Source organism: Hypomesus transpacificus, chromosome 2 (assembly GCF_021917145.1).
Source record: "Hypomesus transpacificus isolate Combined female chromosome 2, fHypTra1, whole genome shotgun sequence".
In the NCBI taxonomy this organism is placed as follows: Eukaryota; Metazoa; Chordata; class Actinopteri; order Osmeriformes; family Osmeridae; genus Hypomesus; species Hypomesus transpacificus.
In genome coordinates, this window is record NC_061061.1 from 12,338,367 (window position 1) to 12,358,960 (window position 20,594).

General features: G+C 43.6%; 5 protein-coding genes across 6 annotated transcripts; 2 read left to right on the forward strand and 3 right to left on the reverse strand.

The window, feature by feature from the left end:
• Positions 1–3: 3 nt before the first annotated feature.
• Positions 4–4,182, reverse strand: rcvrn2 (recoverin 2). The gene is made up of 3 exons (XM_047042060.1): positions 3,496–4,182; positions 1,273–1,384; positions 4–789 (listed from the first exon to the last, which is right to left on the reverse strand). Exons 1-3 carry the CDS (start codon positions 3,874–3,876, stop codon positions 704–706), a joined length of 579 nt encoding a protein of 192 aa, XP_046898016.1. The 5' UTR covers positions 3,877–4,182; the 3' UTR covers positions 4–703.
• Positions 4,183–8,271: 4,089 nt separating this feature from the next.
• On the forward strand, positions 8,272–10,257 carry LOC124481820 (transmembrane protein 100-like). Its single transcript, XM_047042070.1, has 3 exons — positions 8,272–8,459; positions 8,687–9,119; positions 9,164–10,257. The coding sequence occupies exon 3, from the start codon at positions 9,217–9,219 to the stop codon at positions 9,643–9,645; it is 429 nt and encodes a 142-aa protein (XP_046898026.1). The 5' UTR covers positions 8,272–8,459; positions 8,687–9,119; positions 9,164–9,216; the 3' UTR covers positions 9,646–10,257.
• A 1,236-nt stretch (positions 10,258–11,493) lies between these two features.
• On the reverse strand, positions 11,494–13,793 carry LOC124481789 (complement C1q-like protein 2). 2 transcript variants are annotated; one of them, XM_047042026.1, is made up of 4 exons: positions 13,764–13,793; positions 12,507–12,748; positions 12,104–12,232; positions 11,494–11,959 (listed from the first exon to the last, which is right to left on the reverse strand). In XM_047042026.1, exons 2-4 carry the CDS (start codon positions 12,745–12,747, stop codon positions 11,673–11,675), a joined length of 657 nt encoding a protein of 218 aa, XP_046897982.1. In that variant the 5' UTR covers position 12,748; positions 13,764–13,793; the 3' UTR covers positions 11,494–11,672. The 2 variants fall into 2 exon arrangements, with proteins under 2 accessions (XP_046897982.1, XP_046897972.1); XM_047042016.1 differs by having other exon boundaries at positions 13,760–13,776.
• A 1,981-nt stretch (positions 13,794–15,774) lies between these two features.
• Positions 15,775–17,207, reverse strand: LOC124481768 (complement C1q-like protein 2). The gene is made up of 4 exons (XM_047041976.1): positions 16,824–17,207; positions 16,464–16,526; positions 16,251–16,379; positions 15,775–16,118 (listed from the first exon to the last, which is right to left on the reverse strand). Exons 1-4 carry the CDS (start codon positions 17,062–17,064, stop codon positions 15,835–15,837), a joined length of 717 nt encoding a protein of 238 aa, XP_046897932.1. The 5' UTR covers positions 17,065–17,207; the 3' UTR covers positions 15,775–15,834.
• Positions 17,208–17,600: 393 nt separating this feature from the next.
• LOC124476465 lies at positions 17,601–20,525 on the forward strand. Its single transcript, XM_047033623.1, is given in 8 exon segments — positions 17,601–17,621; positions 18,443–18,551; positions 18,676–18,732; positions 18,735–18,772; positions 18,970–19,198; positions 19,576–19,618; positions 19,836–19,894; positions 19,897–20,525. Coding segments are annotated over 8 exon segments (1,185 nt in total).
• The last annotated feature ends 69 nt before the right edge of the window (positions 20,526–20,594 follow it).

The window sequence follows — 20,594 nt, forward strand, 5'->3', positions numbered from 1 at the left end:
GGGTCAGAAAATAATGTGAACATCTATCTTACACATGAAGAAAGACACAATGGACTACATTTATGAGAAAATCTTTAATCCACAAGATATTGTGTATAGCTTTGGTCAAAAATAGTCAAGACAAGGATACAAATCAAAAAAACCCTTAACCTGCAGAGAGAGAAAGGATTTGTGCCCCACTGCATCCATCCAGTGCTCCTAACCCAAACACTGTACTCTAATCAAAGCTCTATCACACCTCAACATTTACTGGGCTTTTCACTGCATAAACAATCATATTTACAGCCTGTTACAACGATGGAAGTCAATCATGCTTAAGCCCCCAGAACAAACCCCTGTGGCTGTCACTATAAAAACGATATCTCAATCAATCTCTATTGTCACAAATTAGTTAGCTGTCCTGTCAAAATATCAATTCTGCACTTGTAAATATTGTACTCTAGAATTATACTTTTAAATTTGGTAATATTCCACAATGTCATTGTGGCATGCTAACTGCCCCCATCCACCCTTTATTATAATTATTTTTTATTGGGTCATAAAAATGTCTCAGTGCACATTATGAACGTACAAGCAGACTGATAGAGGAAGAGTTACTTTCCTTAGTGAAGATCAAGAGACTGCCATTCTCACAGGAACAGAAAGAGGGCGCCATTACGAAGACAGAAAACAGGAGAGAACAGGAGATCTAAGCAGCGAGTATTTAAGGGGTTGGTTCGTAGTGGATCAGACGCATGGCGTTCTCGTTCTCTGTCACGCCCTGGATGAACTCTCCTTCCGCCAGTCGATCTGAAAGACAGACAAGATAGGGGTTGTTATGGTGACGTGTTGTCTTGGTGACATCAGAATCAGAATCAAATTTGAATCGCTAAGTAGTTTACACAATAAGGAATTTACTGTGGTGGGCAGGACATTGAAGTATTGTGTGGTTTGTGTAGTTTGTGTGTGGCCCTCATTGTGTCTGTTGATATTGTTCTCTGCATCTCCGTCCCACACAGTACGTTTGTGACATTTGTGACATTTTTTGGTTTACAAAACTAATTTCTGCGTGGCTTATGTGTGGCCTGTGTACATCTCCTAAAGCCACACAGTAGCACCGTCAGTACAGCATGTCCAAATGCAATCCACGGCTAAGTAACTCTCGAGACAGATGTCAAACAAACACAGTAATGACATCATCCTTCTGTCTTCTATATAATGGTTGCGTTTGACGATGTTATAACCTCATGGAGAAAACTGTGCGTGTGTGGGTACTTGTGTGTTGGTTTGTACCAGTCTCTCCCTTCTCAAAGTAAGACCACAATTTATCAGCTCTCTTCTCTGGTGTGTTCTCATCCGCCGGCAGCTTGGGAATGTCCTCCTTAGGGATCAGCTTAAAGATGGCCTGGGGAAGAACGACATAGAGAGAGACAGAGAGGGAGAGAGAAAGAGAGAGAGATAGAGGGAGGGAGGGAGGGGGAAAGAGGGAGGGAGGGAGGGGGAGAGGGAAAGAGAGAGAGACAGAGAGAGAGAGAGAGAGAGAGAGAGAGAGGGAGAGAGAGAGAAAGAGAGAGAGAGATAGAGGAAGGGAGGGAGGGAGGGGGAAAGAGGGAGGGAGGTAGGGAGGGGGAGAGGGAAAGAGAGAGAGACAGAGAGAGAGAGAGAGAGAGAGAGAGAGACAGGGTTAGGATCAGATTCGATTTTTTAAATAGAAGTAAACGCAGCATACATTCATTCATTGTACACAGCTGATAAATGATGCTTAATTCCTAACTCATGTAATGGCACCTGTCATCTTCACCAATTTCTGAACCTTCAAAAGGCCGACCCACCCTGAGATTCATTTAATATGTAACAATATCAGATCATCTGCCCATAGTGTACTTTTTCAGATTACGCCAAACAGGAAAGCTGTGTGGGGACCCTAGAGACCAACAGATTGTGAGTGACTGTGCGTTCCACCGTTCTGCCTTACAGCACGTCCCCCCAACACACAGAGCCACTCATCCTCCACACTTCCAGATTAACGTGGATTAGAGACCCAGGCCTCTGTCCAAACACCAAGATGTCCTCCTCTCTTCTATCCCTCCCCAGATTTATACTTTACTACTATATGTTTTATTTCTGGTACAGGGAGGAATGGCCAGTGCCACTGGGCAACTGACAAACAGCCCTCCCTGAGTAACCAAGACAACATGGGGGGAGACTCACAAGGTAAAGCTGTCTTGGCACACCGCCCCAGACCAGCAGAACATGTCTGCTCTCAAGGCACCAGAATGGAACATGACGTCGGGTGTTTACCTCCGCTAAGCTTGCCCCGATTCCCCCCCTCTCTCCCCCCTCTCTCCCCCCTCTCTCCCCCCTCTCTCCCCCAACTGCCATTTTAAGCATCCAGGGTAGATACAATTTCTCAGATTACTCTATTTAGGATTCTCTCTGCTGTGCACTCGGCTCCAATTGTCCCTTGAAACCCAACACGGTGTCCACAGGTCTGCTCAGTGTGTCTTTCAATCTGGGGAGACATGCCAGTACTGTCCATCTGGTCCTCAGTTAGAAGCTCTATTTTCGGGCTGCTCTGTGGTACCGATGCAGAGGGTTGCTCATCTCTCTAAATGAACATCAATTTGACACCACTTTCTGAACATCAATTGCCCCATTTAATCTGAGTACCTGTATTTAATCTGAGTACCTGTATTTAATCTGAGTACCTAAATTTCATCTGAGTACCTGTATTTAATCTGAGTACCTGTATTTCATCTGAGTACCTGTATTTCATCACAATAGGAAATCAAATCTTTGTAAATCTATCTATTGTTAGCTAGGAGTCGGCTTGTTGGTTATTATGGGATGTGAGCCCTTGTCAAGAGACAGAAAGAAGCAGAGGGACACGTAAGTAACAAAGCTAACCGTCTAGCAGCTAAACCATTAATCTGAGGATTATCAGGATTGGGTGGTTTAAATGGCCAGTAGTTATTTCCCGGCTAATAGATGATTAAGACTGGGACCTACATACAGTACTATGGTATAGGCGGCCCCCTTATCCATACAGAACTTATCCATGCATCAGAAATACACACTGGCCCATTTCTGATGCTTCTAGTCCGACCAACGGTCAATCCCATTCTGACCGAATCGAAAGGACACGTGAGCAAGCAGCTGAAACTTGTCAGTGTAGGTCCCATCAACACAGAATCTCTCCATGGGATTGTTGAGTTGAGGGCAAACTATGACCGAACGTCTTTGTCATCAAAGAAACGTTCATGGTGGTATGGTACATCGTAAATCCTAGAGGAGAGATTTGCTACAAACCCATGGGAGTTTGTTACCTCTCCGGCACAATCCCTGCTGCCTTTGTATTTATTTTACGACTTATTAACTACTTAGTAAAAAATAAATCCTGATCACAATTTTTCTGCACATTAGGAAAACATTCATTATCAACATCTCTAATATATTAGCCTTCGTCATCATCATCATCAGCAGAAGCATCATTCTCTCTTTCTCTCTTTCTCTTACCTGGCAAATCTCGGCCACCTCAGACTTTGTGATATATCCGTTCTTGTCAACGTCAAAAAGCGAGAAGGCCCATTCCAGTTTCCTGGTCGTCTTGCCCGTGGACGTCATGTGCAGTGCGATGATGTACTCCTTGAAGTCGAGGGTCCCATCGTCGTTGGTGTCGAAGGAACGGAAAACGTGCTGGGCGTAGGTTTTAGCGTCGCTGTCTGGGAAGAAACGTTCGTAGATCTTCTCAAAGTCATCTGGCGAGATGCGTCCGGTGGGACACTGCTTCTGGAAGTTCTCGTACCACTGAGACAGCTCGGTCTCTGAGAACTTGGTGTTCATCTTCAAGTCTTCCAGGATCTCCTTGGACATTGCGCTGCTCTTGGCGTTTCCCATGGCAGTGAACTATCGTACTGGGCTCTAGGCTCAGAGATGGGCTCTCTGTTTTGCAACGTATCCTGCAGGTGGTCTCAGGCCTGGTCGATCCCTCCGGTTTCCTGGCTGATCTCTGTCCGCTGAGGTCCTGGGACTCCTGGCTGTTAAAGTATCCTTCAAGCTGTCTCCAGACAAGTTGCCTTGAAAATAATTCAAACCAATGACGTTCACTGATACACGCGCAACACAAATATCGTGGACCACTGTACCACAACAAAAGGCACACCTGAAACTCACAGAGGGAGAAGGAAGGAAGGAGACAGAATAGACCTACCTGTGCAAGCCGTAGAGAACAGATGAAGGTATGTCAGTCAGGGAAAGCCTATTGACTTTCTGACTGATGACGAAGGCATAGAGAGGGAGGGAGAGAGGGAGAAATGTGCCGGTAGGAAAGAGTTGAGACCAGGCGGCCACCACTGACGGCTGTATTAAGTCAGATAATGCAGGACTTAAGGTGGCTGAGCCTGTGACCTACATGACCCCTGGGGAGTGGCATCTTTTCTGTCCTCCTCTGGTCTCTCTCTGCGAATGTCATCTAAGGCCACCATGTTCCCCAATTCACACTCTATCCTCCAGCACTACCTGCTTGGATATGCTTAGATAAAACAACATATGGATTTGTTTAGATGAGAACATTTATGGATGACATAGGATAGTTGCTTGAAACTAAAAAGTTAATATTTTAATGGATACATTCGCATTAAATGATTAGCATTACCATTAGTTAATTATCAGTCTCAAAACCCGAGACCGAGTGAGTGGTAATTGATTTAAGTTCAGAAAGGCTCGATCTTCTATTCCACTAATTGAATTTGACCAGAGGCTCCTAATGCTAAAACCGCCATCTGCGCGGGTGTTGCAAAGGCGTTGCTAAGGAAGTTGGCCTTCTTTTTGTCTGGCTTTGTCCCCATTCTCTTACTCCACTTCCTGTCTCCACCTCCTTAGGATTCATTTTTCATCAGCACCTTGTTTTTATTTTCTTTTTTTTCTTTCTTCTTCATTTCCACTATGAGAATGGGGGTTGTTGACAGAGATAAAGAGAGAGAGACAGAGAGAGAGAGACACATAGAAAGAGAGAGAGAGAGAGAGAGAGAGAGAGAGAGAGAGAGAGAGAGAAAGAGAGAGAGAACATGCACACAGTGTCACCCACATGCATACAGATCCACGAGCAGATCTTCCGCTCAAATCCACACCCCTCTATACTCCTACCCTAATGTTGCAGTCGGCATCTTCACCAGATCCTTCTGGTCATTAAACCCAGAACAAGATGAAGATCTATGCTCAGCTTCATGGAAACAGAGGCCCTCTCTCCAACTCCTCACCCTCGCACTCATGTTGTTTTGTCTGGTTTGGCTGTACTTCACCCTCTCTCCAACTCCTCACCCTCGCACTCATGTTGTTTTGTCTGGTTTGGCTGTACTTCACCACTCCCTCTCTCTTTCCTAAACATTGTTCTGTCTTCGGTAAAAACACCCCCACAGGAAAAATAATGTTGTCTTGTACAGTATATCTCATACAGACGTGTTACTAAGGCACCTGGTTCTTACACATGCAGTAAATTGTTTGACATGTGTCCCCTTAATAAAGATATGTAGCTATTATTTAGTTCAACTTGAAACATCTGTTATGAAAACAAAGAATATTCATAGCTGATTCTTCAAGTATTTTGCTATAAGAAAACACAGCATGTTGACCACTAAAATCAGATGTGAAGATCTCACAAGAATTCAACTGCTGTAGATATTGGTTCATGTTCACATTCTATGAAAAATTACAGGGCTAAGACCTTAAGCAAGGTAAAAAATACATCTCAATAAGACGGATTGATATTTAAGAGTTTGGACGGTGCGTATGTTGTCTCTGACCTTCTTGGCTGAAGGACTCTTATGCTGTAAGCCCCCCTGAGTCTAACCCAGTAATCCTCTGGGCCAAGCTCAGTTAGGGGATGCTTCTTGCTTCTCACGTATCAAGACACTGCTGTGTGTGGAAGATGAGAGCCAGGCCGGGAACCCACCATAGCATGCCGAACAACAGGAGGCTCCAGGTGTTTCCTACTGACTGATTCTTAAACACCTTGGAAGGGTAATCTCGGTTGACAGTCGGAGCTTATTGGAGTGAGGAATAGGGCGAAGAGTTGTCTTCTGTTGCCGATGATCGTATTTTATAAATGTGACTTGCCAATATCTGTCCTTACTCATAGCATCACACATCCATGTTTCCCCCTTGTTCCACATTCTACATGTATGATGTATGACTGTATGTTCAACATTCTACATGTATGATGTATGACTGTATGTTCCACATTCTACATGTATGATGTATTACTGTATGTTCCACATTCTACATATATAACTGTATGTTCCACATTCTACATATACGATATATGACTGTATGTTCCACATTCTACATGTATAACTGTATGTTCCACATTCTACATGTATGATGTATGACTGTATGTTCCACATTCTACATGTATGATGTATTACTGTATGTTCCACATTCTACATGTATAACTGTATGTTCCACATTCTACATGTATGATGTATTACTGTATGTTCCACATTCTACATGTTTAACTGTATGTTCCACATTCTACATGTACGATGTATGACTGTATGTTCCACATTCTACATGTATGATGTATGACTGTATGTGCCACATTCTACATATACGATATATGACTGTATGTTCCACATTCTTCATGTATGATGTATTACTGTATGTTCCACATTCTACATGTACGATGTATGACTGTATGTTCAACATTCTACATGTACGATGTATGACTGTATGTTCCACATTCTACATGTACGATGTATGACTGTATGTTCAACATTCTACATGTACGATGTATAACTGTATGATTCTCGCCCGCTCTCCTCCAATCTGGATGTCCTCTTCTCTATAAATATACAAAGAGTTCATCTTCTGGATTATCCTCCACCCCGCCCTCTCCCCTCTGAGCCAATTACCATCAGCACCAACCCTTACCTCCCCCGCCAAAGAGCCTTACCCCTAACTTCCCCCCCTCCCCTCACACAAAAACAATCCCTGACCTTTAACCTAGTGTCTTCCACAGTGACATAAAGTAGCCTCTAGCAACATACCTCAGAGCTCTGTGTTTTGGGAACAGAGCCGGATATTAACCACAAATTATGTCTATCTGTGCCTATTTGGCTGAATGGTTTTGGATGAAGGAAATCTCACGCTGCAAAATATATCAGTCAGTAGATGTATCTCTTTTTTTCTACACATTTATTTTAGCTTAATTTAAATTTCTTGACAAAGTAAGATGAAACGTCAAAGAGGTCCAACTTACGTGGTGTACGAAAACATCGGTAACACTTTAGATGAGCTCACCAAATTCATAATTCATTAACCAATTTGTTACTTATTAGTCAACGGTTTGTTCACCATTAGTTATTTGTTGTTCATACAAAATGTATCATTAGTAAACCATTAGTAAAGCTAAACCCTAACCAAAACTTAAACCCTAAACCCTAGCCCTAAACCCGAACCTTGACCCTAACTGTGTGAACAAATGCTTTACTAATGATAAATTTTGTATAAACAATAAATAACTAATGGTGAACAAACCGTTAACTAATAGGTAACTAATTGGTTAATAAATTATGAATTTGGTGAGCTCATCTAAAGTGTTACCAAAACATCAACAGGACTGTGACTGACATGTAGTTAGACAGTAAACAGTCGCATTAGCAGCATCAAATAGGGAAGGAAACACCCAGTTACACAACCCCAAAGCCCCAGAGCGTCATTAGACTGGCTGAGGGCCACGTCATCACAGTCTGCAGTCACCTAAACCTGGCCTCGTCTGGGCCACAGCACAGACATGACCTCTCCATTAGTGCCATAACTACGGCCAGCTCCATGTTATCAGCCAAGCTTACACGGTCTTGTTTGTAAAAAGGGCTTCCAGTACACTAGTCTATTCTATTAAATAATCCTTTAGGACTGAATTAGATTCATTAAGCTTTTCTTAAAATATATCGAAACTTTATTTGTTTGGCGGCGCCATACGAGAGTACAGTCAACACTCACATTTTGAGAACTGTCGAGAGATACCGTTGAAAAAACAACATCTCTGGACTCTAAACAATGCCTTGGGGGGGAGGCCCAGTTTAAACCTTGAGGGAGGGAGAGAGGGAGAAGAGGAAGGGAGGGGGTCCTGGATAAATAGCAGTTAATGGGTCATAATGGTGCTTAATGACAGACGAGACTTTCCTACTGAATACAAAGACCACCAGAAACAAACAAATGATAACAACAATCATAACAACCATGTCGCCATTTTTGAAGGCCCGAGGCTGTGGCAGAGCTGATAAAAGAGGGCCGACAGCGAGTGCTCTCTCCCCACATCTAGAGTGACCCAGCAGGGAGAGAGTCGACCTTTGGCATTCACTGAGACAGAAACAAAAAGCTTGTGCATGGAAGAATCACATGTTCAGGAATGTAAAGTATTTCAATCCGACTCCCATTTGGTGAGCCTGTACTCTTGGGTGCAGGTTGATGAGGCCTTTGAGGTGAGTCCAATTTATCTACGTTTTACTTGTAACAACAAAACAATTTCAACTCTCATGTTTTAACCGGTTTTCAAATGTCATACTGTGACAGTTTTGGCTTTAGGGACATTCTGTTATCTGATTAGGGACAAAATAACTGATCTGATCAAGGTCACTCCAAGTCATACTCATTGTGTTTGAGGAGCCTACTAACAGCAACACATATTCCTGATGGTTGTGTTGTACAGGACTAGAAGCTGGGAGAGAGAAAGGAGGAGAAGAGATCTGTACTGAGTGTTTCTGAGACATATCACAGGAGGAGAAGAGATCTGTACTGAGTGTTTCTGAGACGTATCACAGGAGGAGAAGAGATCTGTACTGAGTGTTTCTGAGACGTATCACAGGAGGAGAAGAGATCTGTACTGAGTGTTTCTGAGACGTATCACAGGAGGAGAAGAGGTCTGTACTGAGTGTTTCTGAGACGTATCACAGGAGGAGAAGAGATCTGTACTGAGTGTTTCTGAGACGTATCACAGGAGGAGAAGAGATCTGTACTGAGTGTTTCTGAGACGTATCACAGGAGGAGAAGAGATCTGTACTGAGTGTTTCTGAGACGTATCACAGGAGGAGAAGAGGTCTGTACTGAGTGTTTCTGAGACGTATCACAGGAGGAGAAGAGATCTGTACTGAGTGTTTCTGAGACGTATCACAGGAGGAGAAGAGATCTGTACTGAGTGTTTCTGAGACGTATCACATCGGGAAGTAGACGACAACCGCCATGGAGTCCCTCGATCCTTCTGCTCTCCCCGGCGCAACCACAGCTGTGACCTACGACCCTAAGTCAGAGACAGTCACCCTACCAGGAGGGATCGTGTCCGTGACGGGCCTCACCATGGTAACCGGTGGCGCTGAGCTCTCCTGTGGTTCCTGTATGCTGGCCTTTGGCATTTGGGGAACTTTCATTGGCGTAAGTGCGATGGCAGTTGGACTTTGGCACCAATCAATGATGTCTGTGGGCCGGAACTCGAACCTCCTGGAAATGGGATTGGTCATTCTGGCCATCAGTTGTGGGGTGGTCGGTAGTGTGGTGGCGCTTCGCTATCTGACGAGAAGACAGAGAGAGTTAAAAAGGGCGGAGAGGGAGGATGGGCGGGTGGTGCTGGTGGGGGACAGTGGGATAAGTGTTCTAAAGAAAGTGACTGTGTAGGAGAGACACACAGTGATAGGGTGTAAGATGGGAGTCAGATGGCTGAGCGGTGAGGGAGTCGGGCTAGTAATTAGAAGGTTACCGGATCGATTCCCCGCCGTGTCAAATGATGTTGTGTCCTTGGGCAAGGCACTTCACCCTACTTGCCTCGGGGGGAATGTCCCTGTACTGACTGTAAGTCGCTCTGGATAAGAGCGTCTGCTAAATGACTAAATGTAAATGTAATGTAAATGTAAGAACTGGCACTGGCTGTAAGTCCACTGTAACACTGGACACGTGGCCAGATACCTTTGCTGTATGAGTGATAGTGAGAAAGCTGCCTCCATGCTGAGTTTTCTCACCACCATGAGCCAATGTGTGTGTGTCTCCCTCTGCTGGAGGAAATGTGTATGATCAGCCCAGAGGGTTCACTGACTAAATACTGACAGACTTCAAAAGATCTTGTATTAAACTGTATGTGCCAAAATGAAATAAATTGCCATCTAAACAATTACTTCTTTTTTTTTTACCAAAGGATTGCACATTTTTACTGTGAAATTTAATACAATATCTATCATCGTTTCTGAAAAAAATATATGCGTGTTTGTATTGTATTAAAGTATTTGCAGCTGGCTCAAACTTATTTATTTTCTGTATGCCGATCTACAATATACATCAACCCACAAGTGTTACATTAAACTTTTACCAACAACTAAACATTGTCTTAAAAGTCCCCAAATAAACTCCTCACCACATCTGGAGTCAGAGGGAGATATGTCTGGTGAAGTCCTTTGTTTTAGTAAATACTTTAGAGAACAGGGAACACATTTAGTACATCATTCTACCAGTGGTACACATCCATGAAGAGTAAGATGAGAATGAGTTCTGATAGACTGTCTGTGAGGCTCTTTACCCTGTGTTTAGGTCCCTGGGTTACAGGAGATGTTCACATGTCTAAGTGCAGCAGTGAAAGTGCTGGATCACCCACCCTGTATTCTTTCTGGAAGCAGAATTGAGTTGACATGGCAAGTTCTAGGCATGGGCGAAAATTCACACAAAGTGCTGAAAGTGCATTGTTAAAAGTTGAAGAGGTCAGTACAGCCTGGGCCTTAGATCTGAAACATAGTATACATATACAGTAGACACAGCCAGCCTGCTCTTTCAAGATGGCGTCCCCGTTCATTTCTATCAAAAGTGCTCAGTGGTGCAGTGAGGCAAGTGAGAGCGATGAACGGATCGCGCCATCTTTCCAGTTCCAGGCGGCTCGTCCGGTCTTGTGCAGAACAGTGGCTCTCCATGCTGCTTGCTCCGAAACTCGTACACGCTCGCAACTAACTGTACATGTCATATTCTGCGACAACCGGTCGTGAGAGTGAAAGCTAAGGCTTTGCAGTAGATTCAGATAAAAGAATTGATTCTAAATTGTACCCCATTCAGAATGGTCCGTCAAGAAGCAGATACATCATGTGAACTTTATATTAAAATCAATACCATCAGTACTGTATAGTATTCCTTTCACTTGGTTTTTAGAAATGTAGAACTATTCTAGATGAACCTCACCACATACGTTGTTCTTTTGGATTCGTGTTTTTAATATGACTGCCTATGTATTATGTTGGATTAAATTAACTAAACTTGAATACCTGGTTCCATTATTGTTCTGGTTTGGCAAAGCAAGCTAAGTTTTTTGTTTTATACTATTACTATACTATTATATAATACTATATAAATAAATATATACTGTATATGTTACTAGTATGATGATGATGAGTATTGCTTTATTATTACTAGCTTATTGTTATTGTTAATTCCATCATTGTGGTGTTAACTGAAACATTGCATAACCATGACAATATTATGGTTATCAGACATCATTTATAAATCTTAATCTTTGCTCCAAATAAACATGTCAACAATGCTGACAGCCCACACATTTATCACCATATCATCTCTCCACCAGTCTCGTGGTCACTTTTGAATTAATACAGGGGTCAAGGGTGGAATATCAGCTTTATTAAACTCTGGGTCATGAGCCTGGGCAGAGTGTTTTACATGGGGAAGAGAAGGAAACCACTGAAGGTGCTATAATTACTACTATCATCATACAGGCGGTAGCCTGATGGAAGACGCATCATAATCCTATCTCCCTTAACCAGCTCTACAGTGACAGCATTTACCACAAATTTATGTTGGCCATCGGTATTGTAGACACCGTTGTGCATGATCTGGAGGTTGTTCTTGAACATGTTTACTCCTGCCACCGTTCTAGGACTACTGTACCCCAAAGCAGTAAACCTGAAGTAGTACACTTCTCTCACTGGAGCTGTGAACACACCTGAAGAGGGGCAGGAGCAAAAGGGAAAAAACAACATTTAGTTTGACTGTGATTGAAATGTTGACTGATGAATGGAGACCCCCAGTGTTGGAGCTACTCTGATGTCAAGGTGTGTGCTCTAGGTGAGCATATCCAGAACTGTACCTGTTGCTGGGCTGTAGGCGTTGCCTATGTTGGTGAAGACTTTGCTATAGACCAGTGGTGTTTCAGTGTTGAAGGGCCCAACATGTCCTGAATTAGTTAGAGCCGTGTAGAATGCCACCTTTGGTCTGCCTGTTAATTACATGTAGAAATGCTAGTCTGGTTTCCAGGGCTACGCATACAACAGAAAGTACAATGTATGTCTTCATAAATATATATGTATATATATATATATATATATATATATATATATAAAGAAAAAGTACAATGCATATAAATTCATGTACAAAGACAGGATTACATGTTATTCTTAAAACCTTCTTCTTCTTGATTTATCATGACAAGTAGCCATTTTGTAATATTTAGTAATGCATTATACAGTAACGCAATCAAGGTCAAATATTACCTGCGTTGTCTTTTCTCATCTTTTCCATCTGTCTCTGGGTGACCGACAGCTGGACCCTCTGTTTCACCACCATGTCTCTCAGAGCCTTCAGTTCAGTCAGGATGGCATCATCGCTCATGCAGCCTCCTGTTTGTGGTTTACCGAGATGGTTCTTGTTGTTGTTCTTTAGGCCCCCTGTGCCGTCTCCCTGGCCCCGTGTCACAGACAGACAGAGCAGCAGAACCACGTTAACAATCTTCATCCTGAAGGGTAGCAGAGTGTTGTCACCCTCAGTGTTCAGTCCCTGTTTTTATATGCATCCAGGTTGGTCACGCACGTGAGAACACAAACACCAGGAAATTTAAAGAAGAAAAGGAGATAAATATGAAATGGTGTTATTTCCCCCAGTCCTGTCATGTGTTCTGTGTTTGTTTTGTTTCGGTGTGACTTATCACTGACTCCCTCCTTCCTGGTATCATGTTCAGCTGATTTATGTTCCGATCATCCAATCCCATCATCTGTGCCACTGTTTTTGTGTGTTTGGTTGCTCCTTGTGAGGGTTTTGTTTTTGCAACATTTTGTGGAAGCTGAGGCCTGTTCCATAAAGCGAGTTTACCGAATAAGCCAGACTTAAGTCAGTTAGTCAGACTCATTTCTAGTTAATTCGGTTCCATAAAGCTAGCTCAACGTAGTTCGAACTCGGTTACTATGGCAACTTAGGCTGCAAAACTAGTCTGGTCAGGGTCAGACTAACTGTCAGGCTTAGCGTGACTTGGTGCTTAACCAGACGTCCCTGTAACACTGACCCAACGGGAAGACGATGATTTACCAAGTATATTCTAATTTTCTAATTCTCATCAGTTCAATATGTTCAACATTGATAGAAAATCAACTTAAATAGCCTACATAGGTTACAACATTAGCCTATGCATTAAATAATGATGAACATGCTTTGATAGGCTACACACCATAGCCGTTAATGAATGGATGTTAGTTTGTGATTTCAAATGTTTAGGCATCAGGCATAGGCCTATATCTCAATCTAAATTATCCAAGTATAATTATCATAGCAATATAATTGTTAACAGTAACCTACAATTGCAAAATGAACCTAAATCCGCCCTCCATGTCCCCGACACAAAAACCATGTTAAAAAGTTAGGCTACTGGATGTATTGATTAATAGTAGGCTATTTATTTTTAAACAATGTCAAAAAAGCCATTAGCCATATTATTTTTTAATCAACGAAGTAAAGGTCTAAAAAGGTACTCGACCTACGTAGCCTATCGTTCACAACCTCAATCATGGCGTGTCTTTTTTTTTTTGATTGAAGCGGGGGATGAGGGAGCTGTTATTGTACACGATTTAAAGGGAACGTTCTTTCTGGAAGAAGTCACGTGGCCGTGTGCATTGCTTTTGCCGTGGTGGATTGTATGATCCATGTTTTACCTCTCGGGCTGCTTAAGAATAGGGTGCATGCGCAATTAGCTTGACTACTTAAATCTGACTTGAATTAGTAGGACTGCGTGAGCTGAAATTGGCCTTTATGGAACCGCTTTAGCCCCGCTTGACTAATTAAACTTATTCAAGTCTGGTTTAGGACTTTAAGTCCAGCTTTTTTGAGCGGTCTTTATGGAATAGGCCCCTGTTCATTGTGATTGTTCTGTGTTGTTATGTCGTGTTATGTCGTGTTATGCCAGGTTGCTTTCCGTTGTCTTGTCCCAACTAACACTGGTAGATTTAAAGGGGTGATTGCCCCTGAAGCACATGTATACAGAACTGAACTAAAACTACAACAATGTGCCAAACTTATACAATCATAACAATACCAACAAACATCATATCTGACTTGGCACTTTCTCCTGACGCACACATGACTACTCAAGGAAGTGTTCACAACTCTATTGCACTATTGTACTTCACTTGTCTTAGGTTAGTATAGGTTTATAAGGTTAGTATAGATATTATGTGTATTATATGTATTTAGAGGCTTAGTATACTGTATTGAATATGGTATATTATTGTATATTGGGAGGTTTACTATATTTGTGCTTATCATAGATGTAATCTATGTTCTGTGTACTTATATGTTATGCTAGGTTGCTTTGCATTGTCTTGTCCTAAGAATTTCAGTGCCCAGTCTGACCCTGTGTTGTTCTGTGCATCTAACAATAACATACTTGAACTTCATATTCGTCTGCAGGGAGGAAGCCAGTCTCAACAGGTTAAGAGGATGGTTAGCCAGTCTCAACAGGTGAGGGGGATGGTTAGCCAGTCTCAACAGGTGAGGAGGATGGTTAACCAGTCTCAACAGGTGAGGAGGATGGTTAGCCAGTCTCAACAGGTGAGGAGGATGGTTAGCCAGTCTCAACAGGTGAGGAGGATGGTTAGCCAGTCTCAACAGGTGAGGAGGATGGTTAGCCAGTCTCAACAGGTGAGGAGGATGGCTAGCCAGTCTCAACAGGTGAGGAGGATGGTTAACCAGCTGGTGATCCAGTGCTGAGGAAAGAGGTGCATCTTGGGATGTGAGGAAGGAGGGGTACTACACATGAAGTCTTCAAACATGTACGGTTAAATAGTTCATTATATGTTGAAGATTTCCTGTTAACCACCTAGTTCCATCCATCGTTTTCTTGTTCTCATGTATGCTCCCTTAGCTTTTGATTGATAATATTTTGTAATTTCGTATATTCACATCTTTCCTCATTAGATAGAGACTCTTGTTGAGAAAGAAGCGCTAGCTGCCTAGCTCCGAGGCTCGTGCACGCTATCGACTAGCTGGACACGTCATACTTTAAGACAACCAGTCGCGAGCGTGAAAGCTAAGGCTTTGTAGTAGAATCAGAAAACTGGCAGAATGGGGCACAAGTCCCATCAAGAAGCAGATACATCATGTGACCTTTACAAAAATCTATGTTGTCAGTACTGTATAGTATTTCTTTCACTTGTTTTTTACAAAATGTAGAACTATGCTATGTGAAACTCACCATGTACGTTATTCTTTTTGCTTCGTGTTTTTAGTATGACTGTTTACGTATTGTGTTGGATTAAATTAACTAAACTTGAATACCTGGTTCCGGCGTCGTTCTGGTTAGGTTTAATAAATGCATATACTGTATTTGTTGCTATTATGCTAATGATGAGTATTGATTTATTATTAATAGACATCATTTATAAATTTTTGTCTTTGCTCCAGATAAACATGTCTACAATGCTGACAGCCCAACACATTTATCACCATATCATCTCTCCACCAGTCTCATCTTCACTCTTGAACTAATACAGGGGTCAAGGGAGGAATGTCAGCTTTATTAAACTCTGGGTCACGAGCCTGGACAGACAGCCTGTTTTACATGGGGAAGAGAAGGAAACCACTGAAGGTGTTGTAATTCCAAATGTCATCAAACAGGCCGAAGCCTGATGGAAGACGCATCATAATCATATCTCCCTGCTCCAGTTCCAGAGTGACAGCATTTGACGCATAACTCCATAGACCGTTATTAAGGATATGGATGACCATGATCTTGTGGTCGTTCTTCAACATTTGAACTCCTGCCTTCGTTTTGGAACGACGGCCGTCCGCGGCAGTAAACCTGAAGTAGTACACTCCTCTCACTGGTGCTGTGAACGCACCTGAAGAGGGGCAGGAGCAAAACATTTAGTTTCACTGTGATTGAAATGTTGACTGATGAGTAGAGACCCCCAGTGTTGGAGCTACTCTGATGTCAAGGTGTGTGCTCTAGGTGAGCATATCCAGAACTGTACCTGTTACTGGGCTGTAGGCGTTGCCTATGTTGGTGAAGACTTTGCTATAGACCAGTGATGTGTCAGTGTTGAAGGGCCCAACATTTCCTGAATCAGTTAGACCCACGGAGAATGCCACCTTTGGTCTGCCTGTTAATAACATGTAGAGATGCTGAATATGATAGCCAGGTAGTGCAGCATTATATTGGTGTGGGAAGAACAGTCTGTATTTACCCTCATTCTCTGCCTTCAGTTCTTCCACGTGATGTTCACTGAGACTTAGTCTGGCTTCCAGGGCTACGCATACAGAATGAAGCATGAATAAATGTATGAGTCTACAACATTTATTTCCATTATTGTCTCAAAACTATGTTCACCATTACCTGAGTTCTCTGTTACAAACATGTAACAGAAAGTAAAATGTCAATAAATATATACATATGTATATAAAGAAAAGGTACAAGGCACATAAATCCTTATACAGGTTTAGATGTTTTTCTTAAAACCTTCTTGTTCTTGATTTATCATGACCAGTAGTGATTTTGTCATATCTAGTAACACATGATACAGTAACGCAATCAGGTCAAATATTACCTGCGTTGTCTCTTCTCATCTCTTCCACCTGACTCTGGGTGACTCTCAGCTCAACCTTCTGTTCCACCACCATGTCTCTCAGAGCCCTCAGTTCAGTCAGGATGGCACAATCGCTCCCATGGCCTCCTGGTTGTGGTTCACCCAGACTGTTCATGGTGTCGTTCTCTTGGCCCCCTGTGCCGTCTCCCTGGGCCCGTGTCACAGACAGACAGAGCAGCAGAACCACAGTATCAATCTTCATCCTGAAGGGTAGTAGAGTGTTGTCACCCACCGCGTTCAGTCCCTGTTTTTATATGCATCCAGGTTGGTCACACACCTGAGAACCCAAACACCAGGAAATTAGAAGAAATAGGTAAAACCCAGGACCTTCAGAGGAGTTAAATATTAAATGTGTTGCGGCTCAGGCCAAGACCCATGCAGACAGCAGAGGCAGGTATAACAGGTAACGGTATTTATTAATCCAAATCGACAGGCTGACTCAGGTGATAGACAGGCCAGGTTCAGTACACAGTGGAGTCTTGATAAGGCACAGACAGACTGCAGGCTGAATCAGGTGATGGACAGATAAGGTTCGGTACACGGATACAGATACTGAGAACGCTGAGAGAAACCGGCTGAGACGACGCGGGAAACACACAAGATGAACTGGCAACCAGAACAGGGAGAGAGAGAGGTTAAATACACAAGGAAATCAGAACAATAGGGAGCCTCTGGAGTGGGGGGGGGGGGGGGGCAGGTAGCACAGGTGAAGGAGAATTGAGGGGAACTTCTACAGTCATGTCTGAGCTGTCATACAAGGTCAGCAATAGGCCTGTGTTAGGGGGATCTTCTTTGTGTAAAAAAAAACATGAGCCTCTTATTTTAATTAAAAGATACAGACTTTTAACACTACCGGTGTGTGGACACCCAACATGGGCCTGTACAAGTCCAAATGTACGTAAGGTCAAAGGTGCCAAAACAGTACAGTATTTGAAAACAGAAACCCCAGAACAATGAACCAATTGGATGATCAAGTGTAGAATCTGTCACCAACTGTAAGTGCCAATAGCAAAATATCACAATATAATGGTGAGAAAATGTATAAGGGAAATGTCCGGAGAAAACAGACCAGTCTGCTTCCGGGAACACACTCACACACATCAAACTCTGATTCGCCGTTTTTAGACTTAATAAAAATTCACCCTTCAAGACTTAGAATAATTTCCGACTTTAATACTTACAATATTTAACACTACAGGAGAACTTACAAAGTTTTACCTGACAACACCACACATACATACATACACATCACACACTCCCCCCACACACTTACACACACATACACACGCACACCAAACACACATACAGAGCACGCACACACAGCAGATAGAGCCTATAACAAGTGATAATGAAATAACTCATCCAGTATCACTAGTAAATGTGGGTGTGAATATGTCAATGTATGATGTCATGAACTCAAACTTCCTTGTAATGACATGAGGAAATGTCAAAATACCCTCTAACCCTCCTGCATCCACGCTTCTTTCTTTTTCTGTCTCTTTTCTACCTCTTACATTCTCTCGCTCTCAGCCCCACGCACCTCCACACCCCTCCAAGCCACCCTGAGTTAACTGGCCCAGAGTCAGGACAAACTGCCCTGGACAACTGGAAGGAGGGAGAAAAGGAGGGAAATCATAAGAAGAGTGAAGAAAATACAAAAACACACAAGCCAGAAAACAGAGGGGAAAGGTACAAACTCCAGACAATTTATATTTAAAAAAGACTTCATTGATTATTATTATTTTATTTAAAAAAAAATGTTTAACTGAGAATACAAAAAAATCACAACCATGATTCTATCCCGTGTTTCAAGGTCCAAGTAAAAAGCCTGGCATGCGCAAAGCAGAAGAGGTAATCTCCCGCATCCTGTGGACCCGATCTTAGAGGAGGTGGACTTTGTGGTGGGGTACATGTGTAGCCGGTGTGAACTGGTGAAACTCACTCCTCAGGTATGTAATGGGCCACCCGCGTCAATGAATAGCTAGCTTTTCTTTGGCGTAGCTGGTAGTGGTCGCACTTGGCAAGTCAGAGGTGGTGAGTTTGACTCCTGGTCGGTGCGGCCAGATACCTCTGACGGAGTTTACTTGCAAGACCACGTCCGTTACACATGGATCGCTTCCTAGGAGTCCTGGAGCGCCCCTTCTCCCAGTTCAACTGGGACGCCGACCCATGTGACTGTGACTACACCACTGAGCTGGCCCTGCCCCAACACATGATACAGTACTTCACCCACAGAGGGCGCCGTGTCTGGGACCGCAACACCAGGACGGACAGAGTGTTCTGTTCTACTGGGAACCCTCTGGCGCCCCCCTTTGGAGGGGAGGAGGAAGTGACGGGTAAGAGTGTGGGTGAGGTTGTTAAAAAGCACTTTGAAACAATCAAAATTTTGTTTTCAAAAATCATCATTTGTAAGTAAACAATGTAGACATTATTTTTAGACTGCTTTGTCTGAGAGACATGGAGGTGTGTGGCAATGTATCATCGTGGAGGAGGAAGTTTATTATATTTCTGCTTATCATAGGTGTAATTTATGTTCTGTAATTTATGTTCCGAGTACTTATATGTTATGTTATGCCAGGTTTCTTTGCGTTGTCTTGTCCCCCAGAATTTCAGTGCCCAGTCTGACTTTGTGTTGTTCTGTGCACCTGACAATAAAATATTTGACGTTGAACTTGTCAGTGTATTGCTTGTTTTTTTGTGTTTTGGCCACTAGAGGTCCTCAAACCCGGCTTGCTCAGCTCTGATTTAGTAATTAGGTTCACCTTGGCCTCGTTCTGTTAGGGGTATTTAGGGGACTCAGTCTAATGCCACCTTGCTTGTTGTTTAAGTTTTGCTGATGCCGGTTGCCTATGTCGTTCTAGGTTTTTGCTACTTTTGTTAATCTTACTTTTGCCAAGCCGATTAAAAGACCTTCAGCCTCTTCAGTTCCAAGTGCGTCTCACTTTTGGGTTCACCCTCCACTCGTGGTTCCAGATCCAAGTTGAGGTCCGGCCCCGACAGAACTTGTGTATGTGCTTTACATGTCTCGGACTCCAGCCTGTCCCTCTGGAGCAGAGAGAAGAGAGGAGTGGGCGTCGACCCCCCCCCAAACGCAAGCCCACCCACTTCATCACCTTCAGAGCCAACACCCCCTCTATCCTCTCCTCCTTTCAACGCCTTCAGGAGGAGCTGGTGGCCCTCCTCCCCTCCTCCACCCCCTACTGGGTGCCCCCCTCCAGCCTCCACGTCACCCTGTGCCTCCTGGTGTTGCCCGGCCCGGCCGAGGTCACCGCTGCCGTGGAGATCCTCCGTCGGTTCGCCCACCTGGACCGCAACCCCCCCGTGGCTCTGACCTTCCCCCTGAAACTGAAGCACTTCAATGGGAAGGTGCTCTACTTGAGCCCCCAGCCTCAGCTGCACCTCCAGCAGCTCAACAGCGGCCTGCAGGAGGCCTACATGGAGCGGGGCTGGCTGCACAGGGACTCCTACAGCCCTCGCTACCACCTCACCCTGGCTAAGGTGAACTGGCCGGAGCGAGAGAGGCTGTTTGAAGGGGTGGGGGACCTGAGGGCTGGGAAGGGGTTGAGTTTTGGACGTTTGCCAGTGAACAGGCTGCACCTGTGTGGCATGGGCATGACCGAGGATGGGTTTTATGACACGGTGTGCACGGTCACTCTTCGCTGAGGAACAGGTGGGTGGGTTTGTGTCGGCTTGTGTGTATGTCAGCTTTTGTGTGTGTCGGCTTGTGTGCGT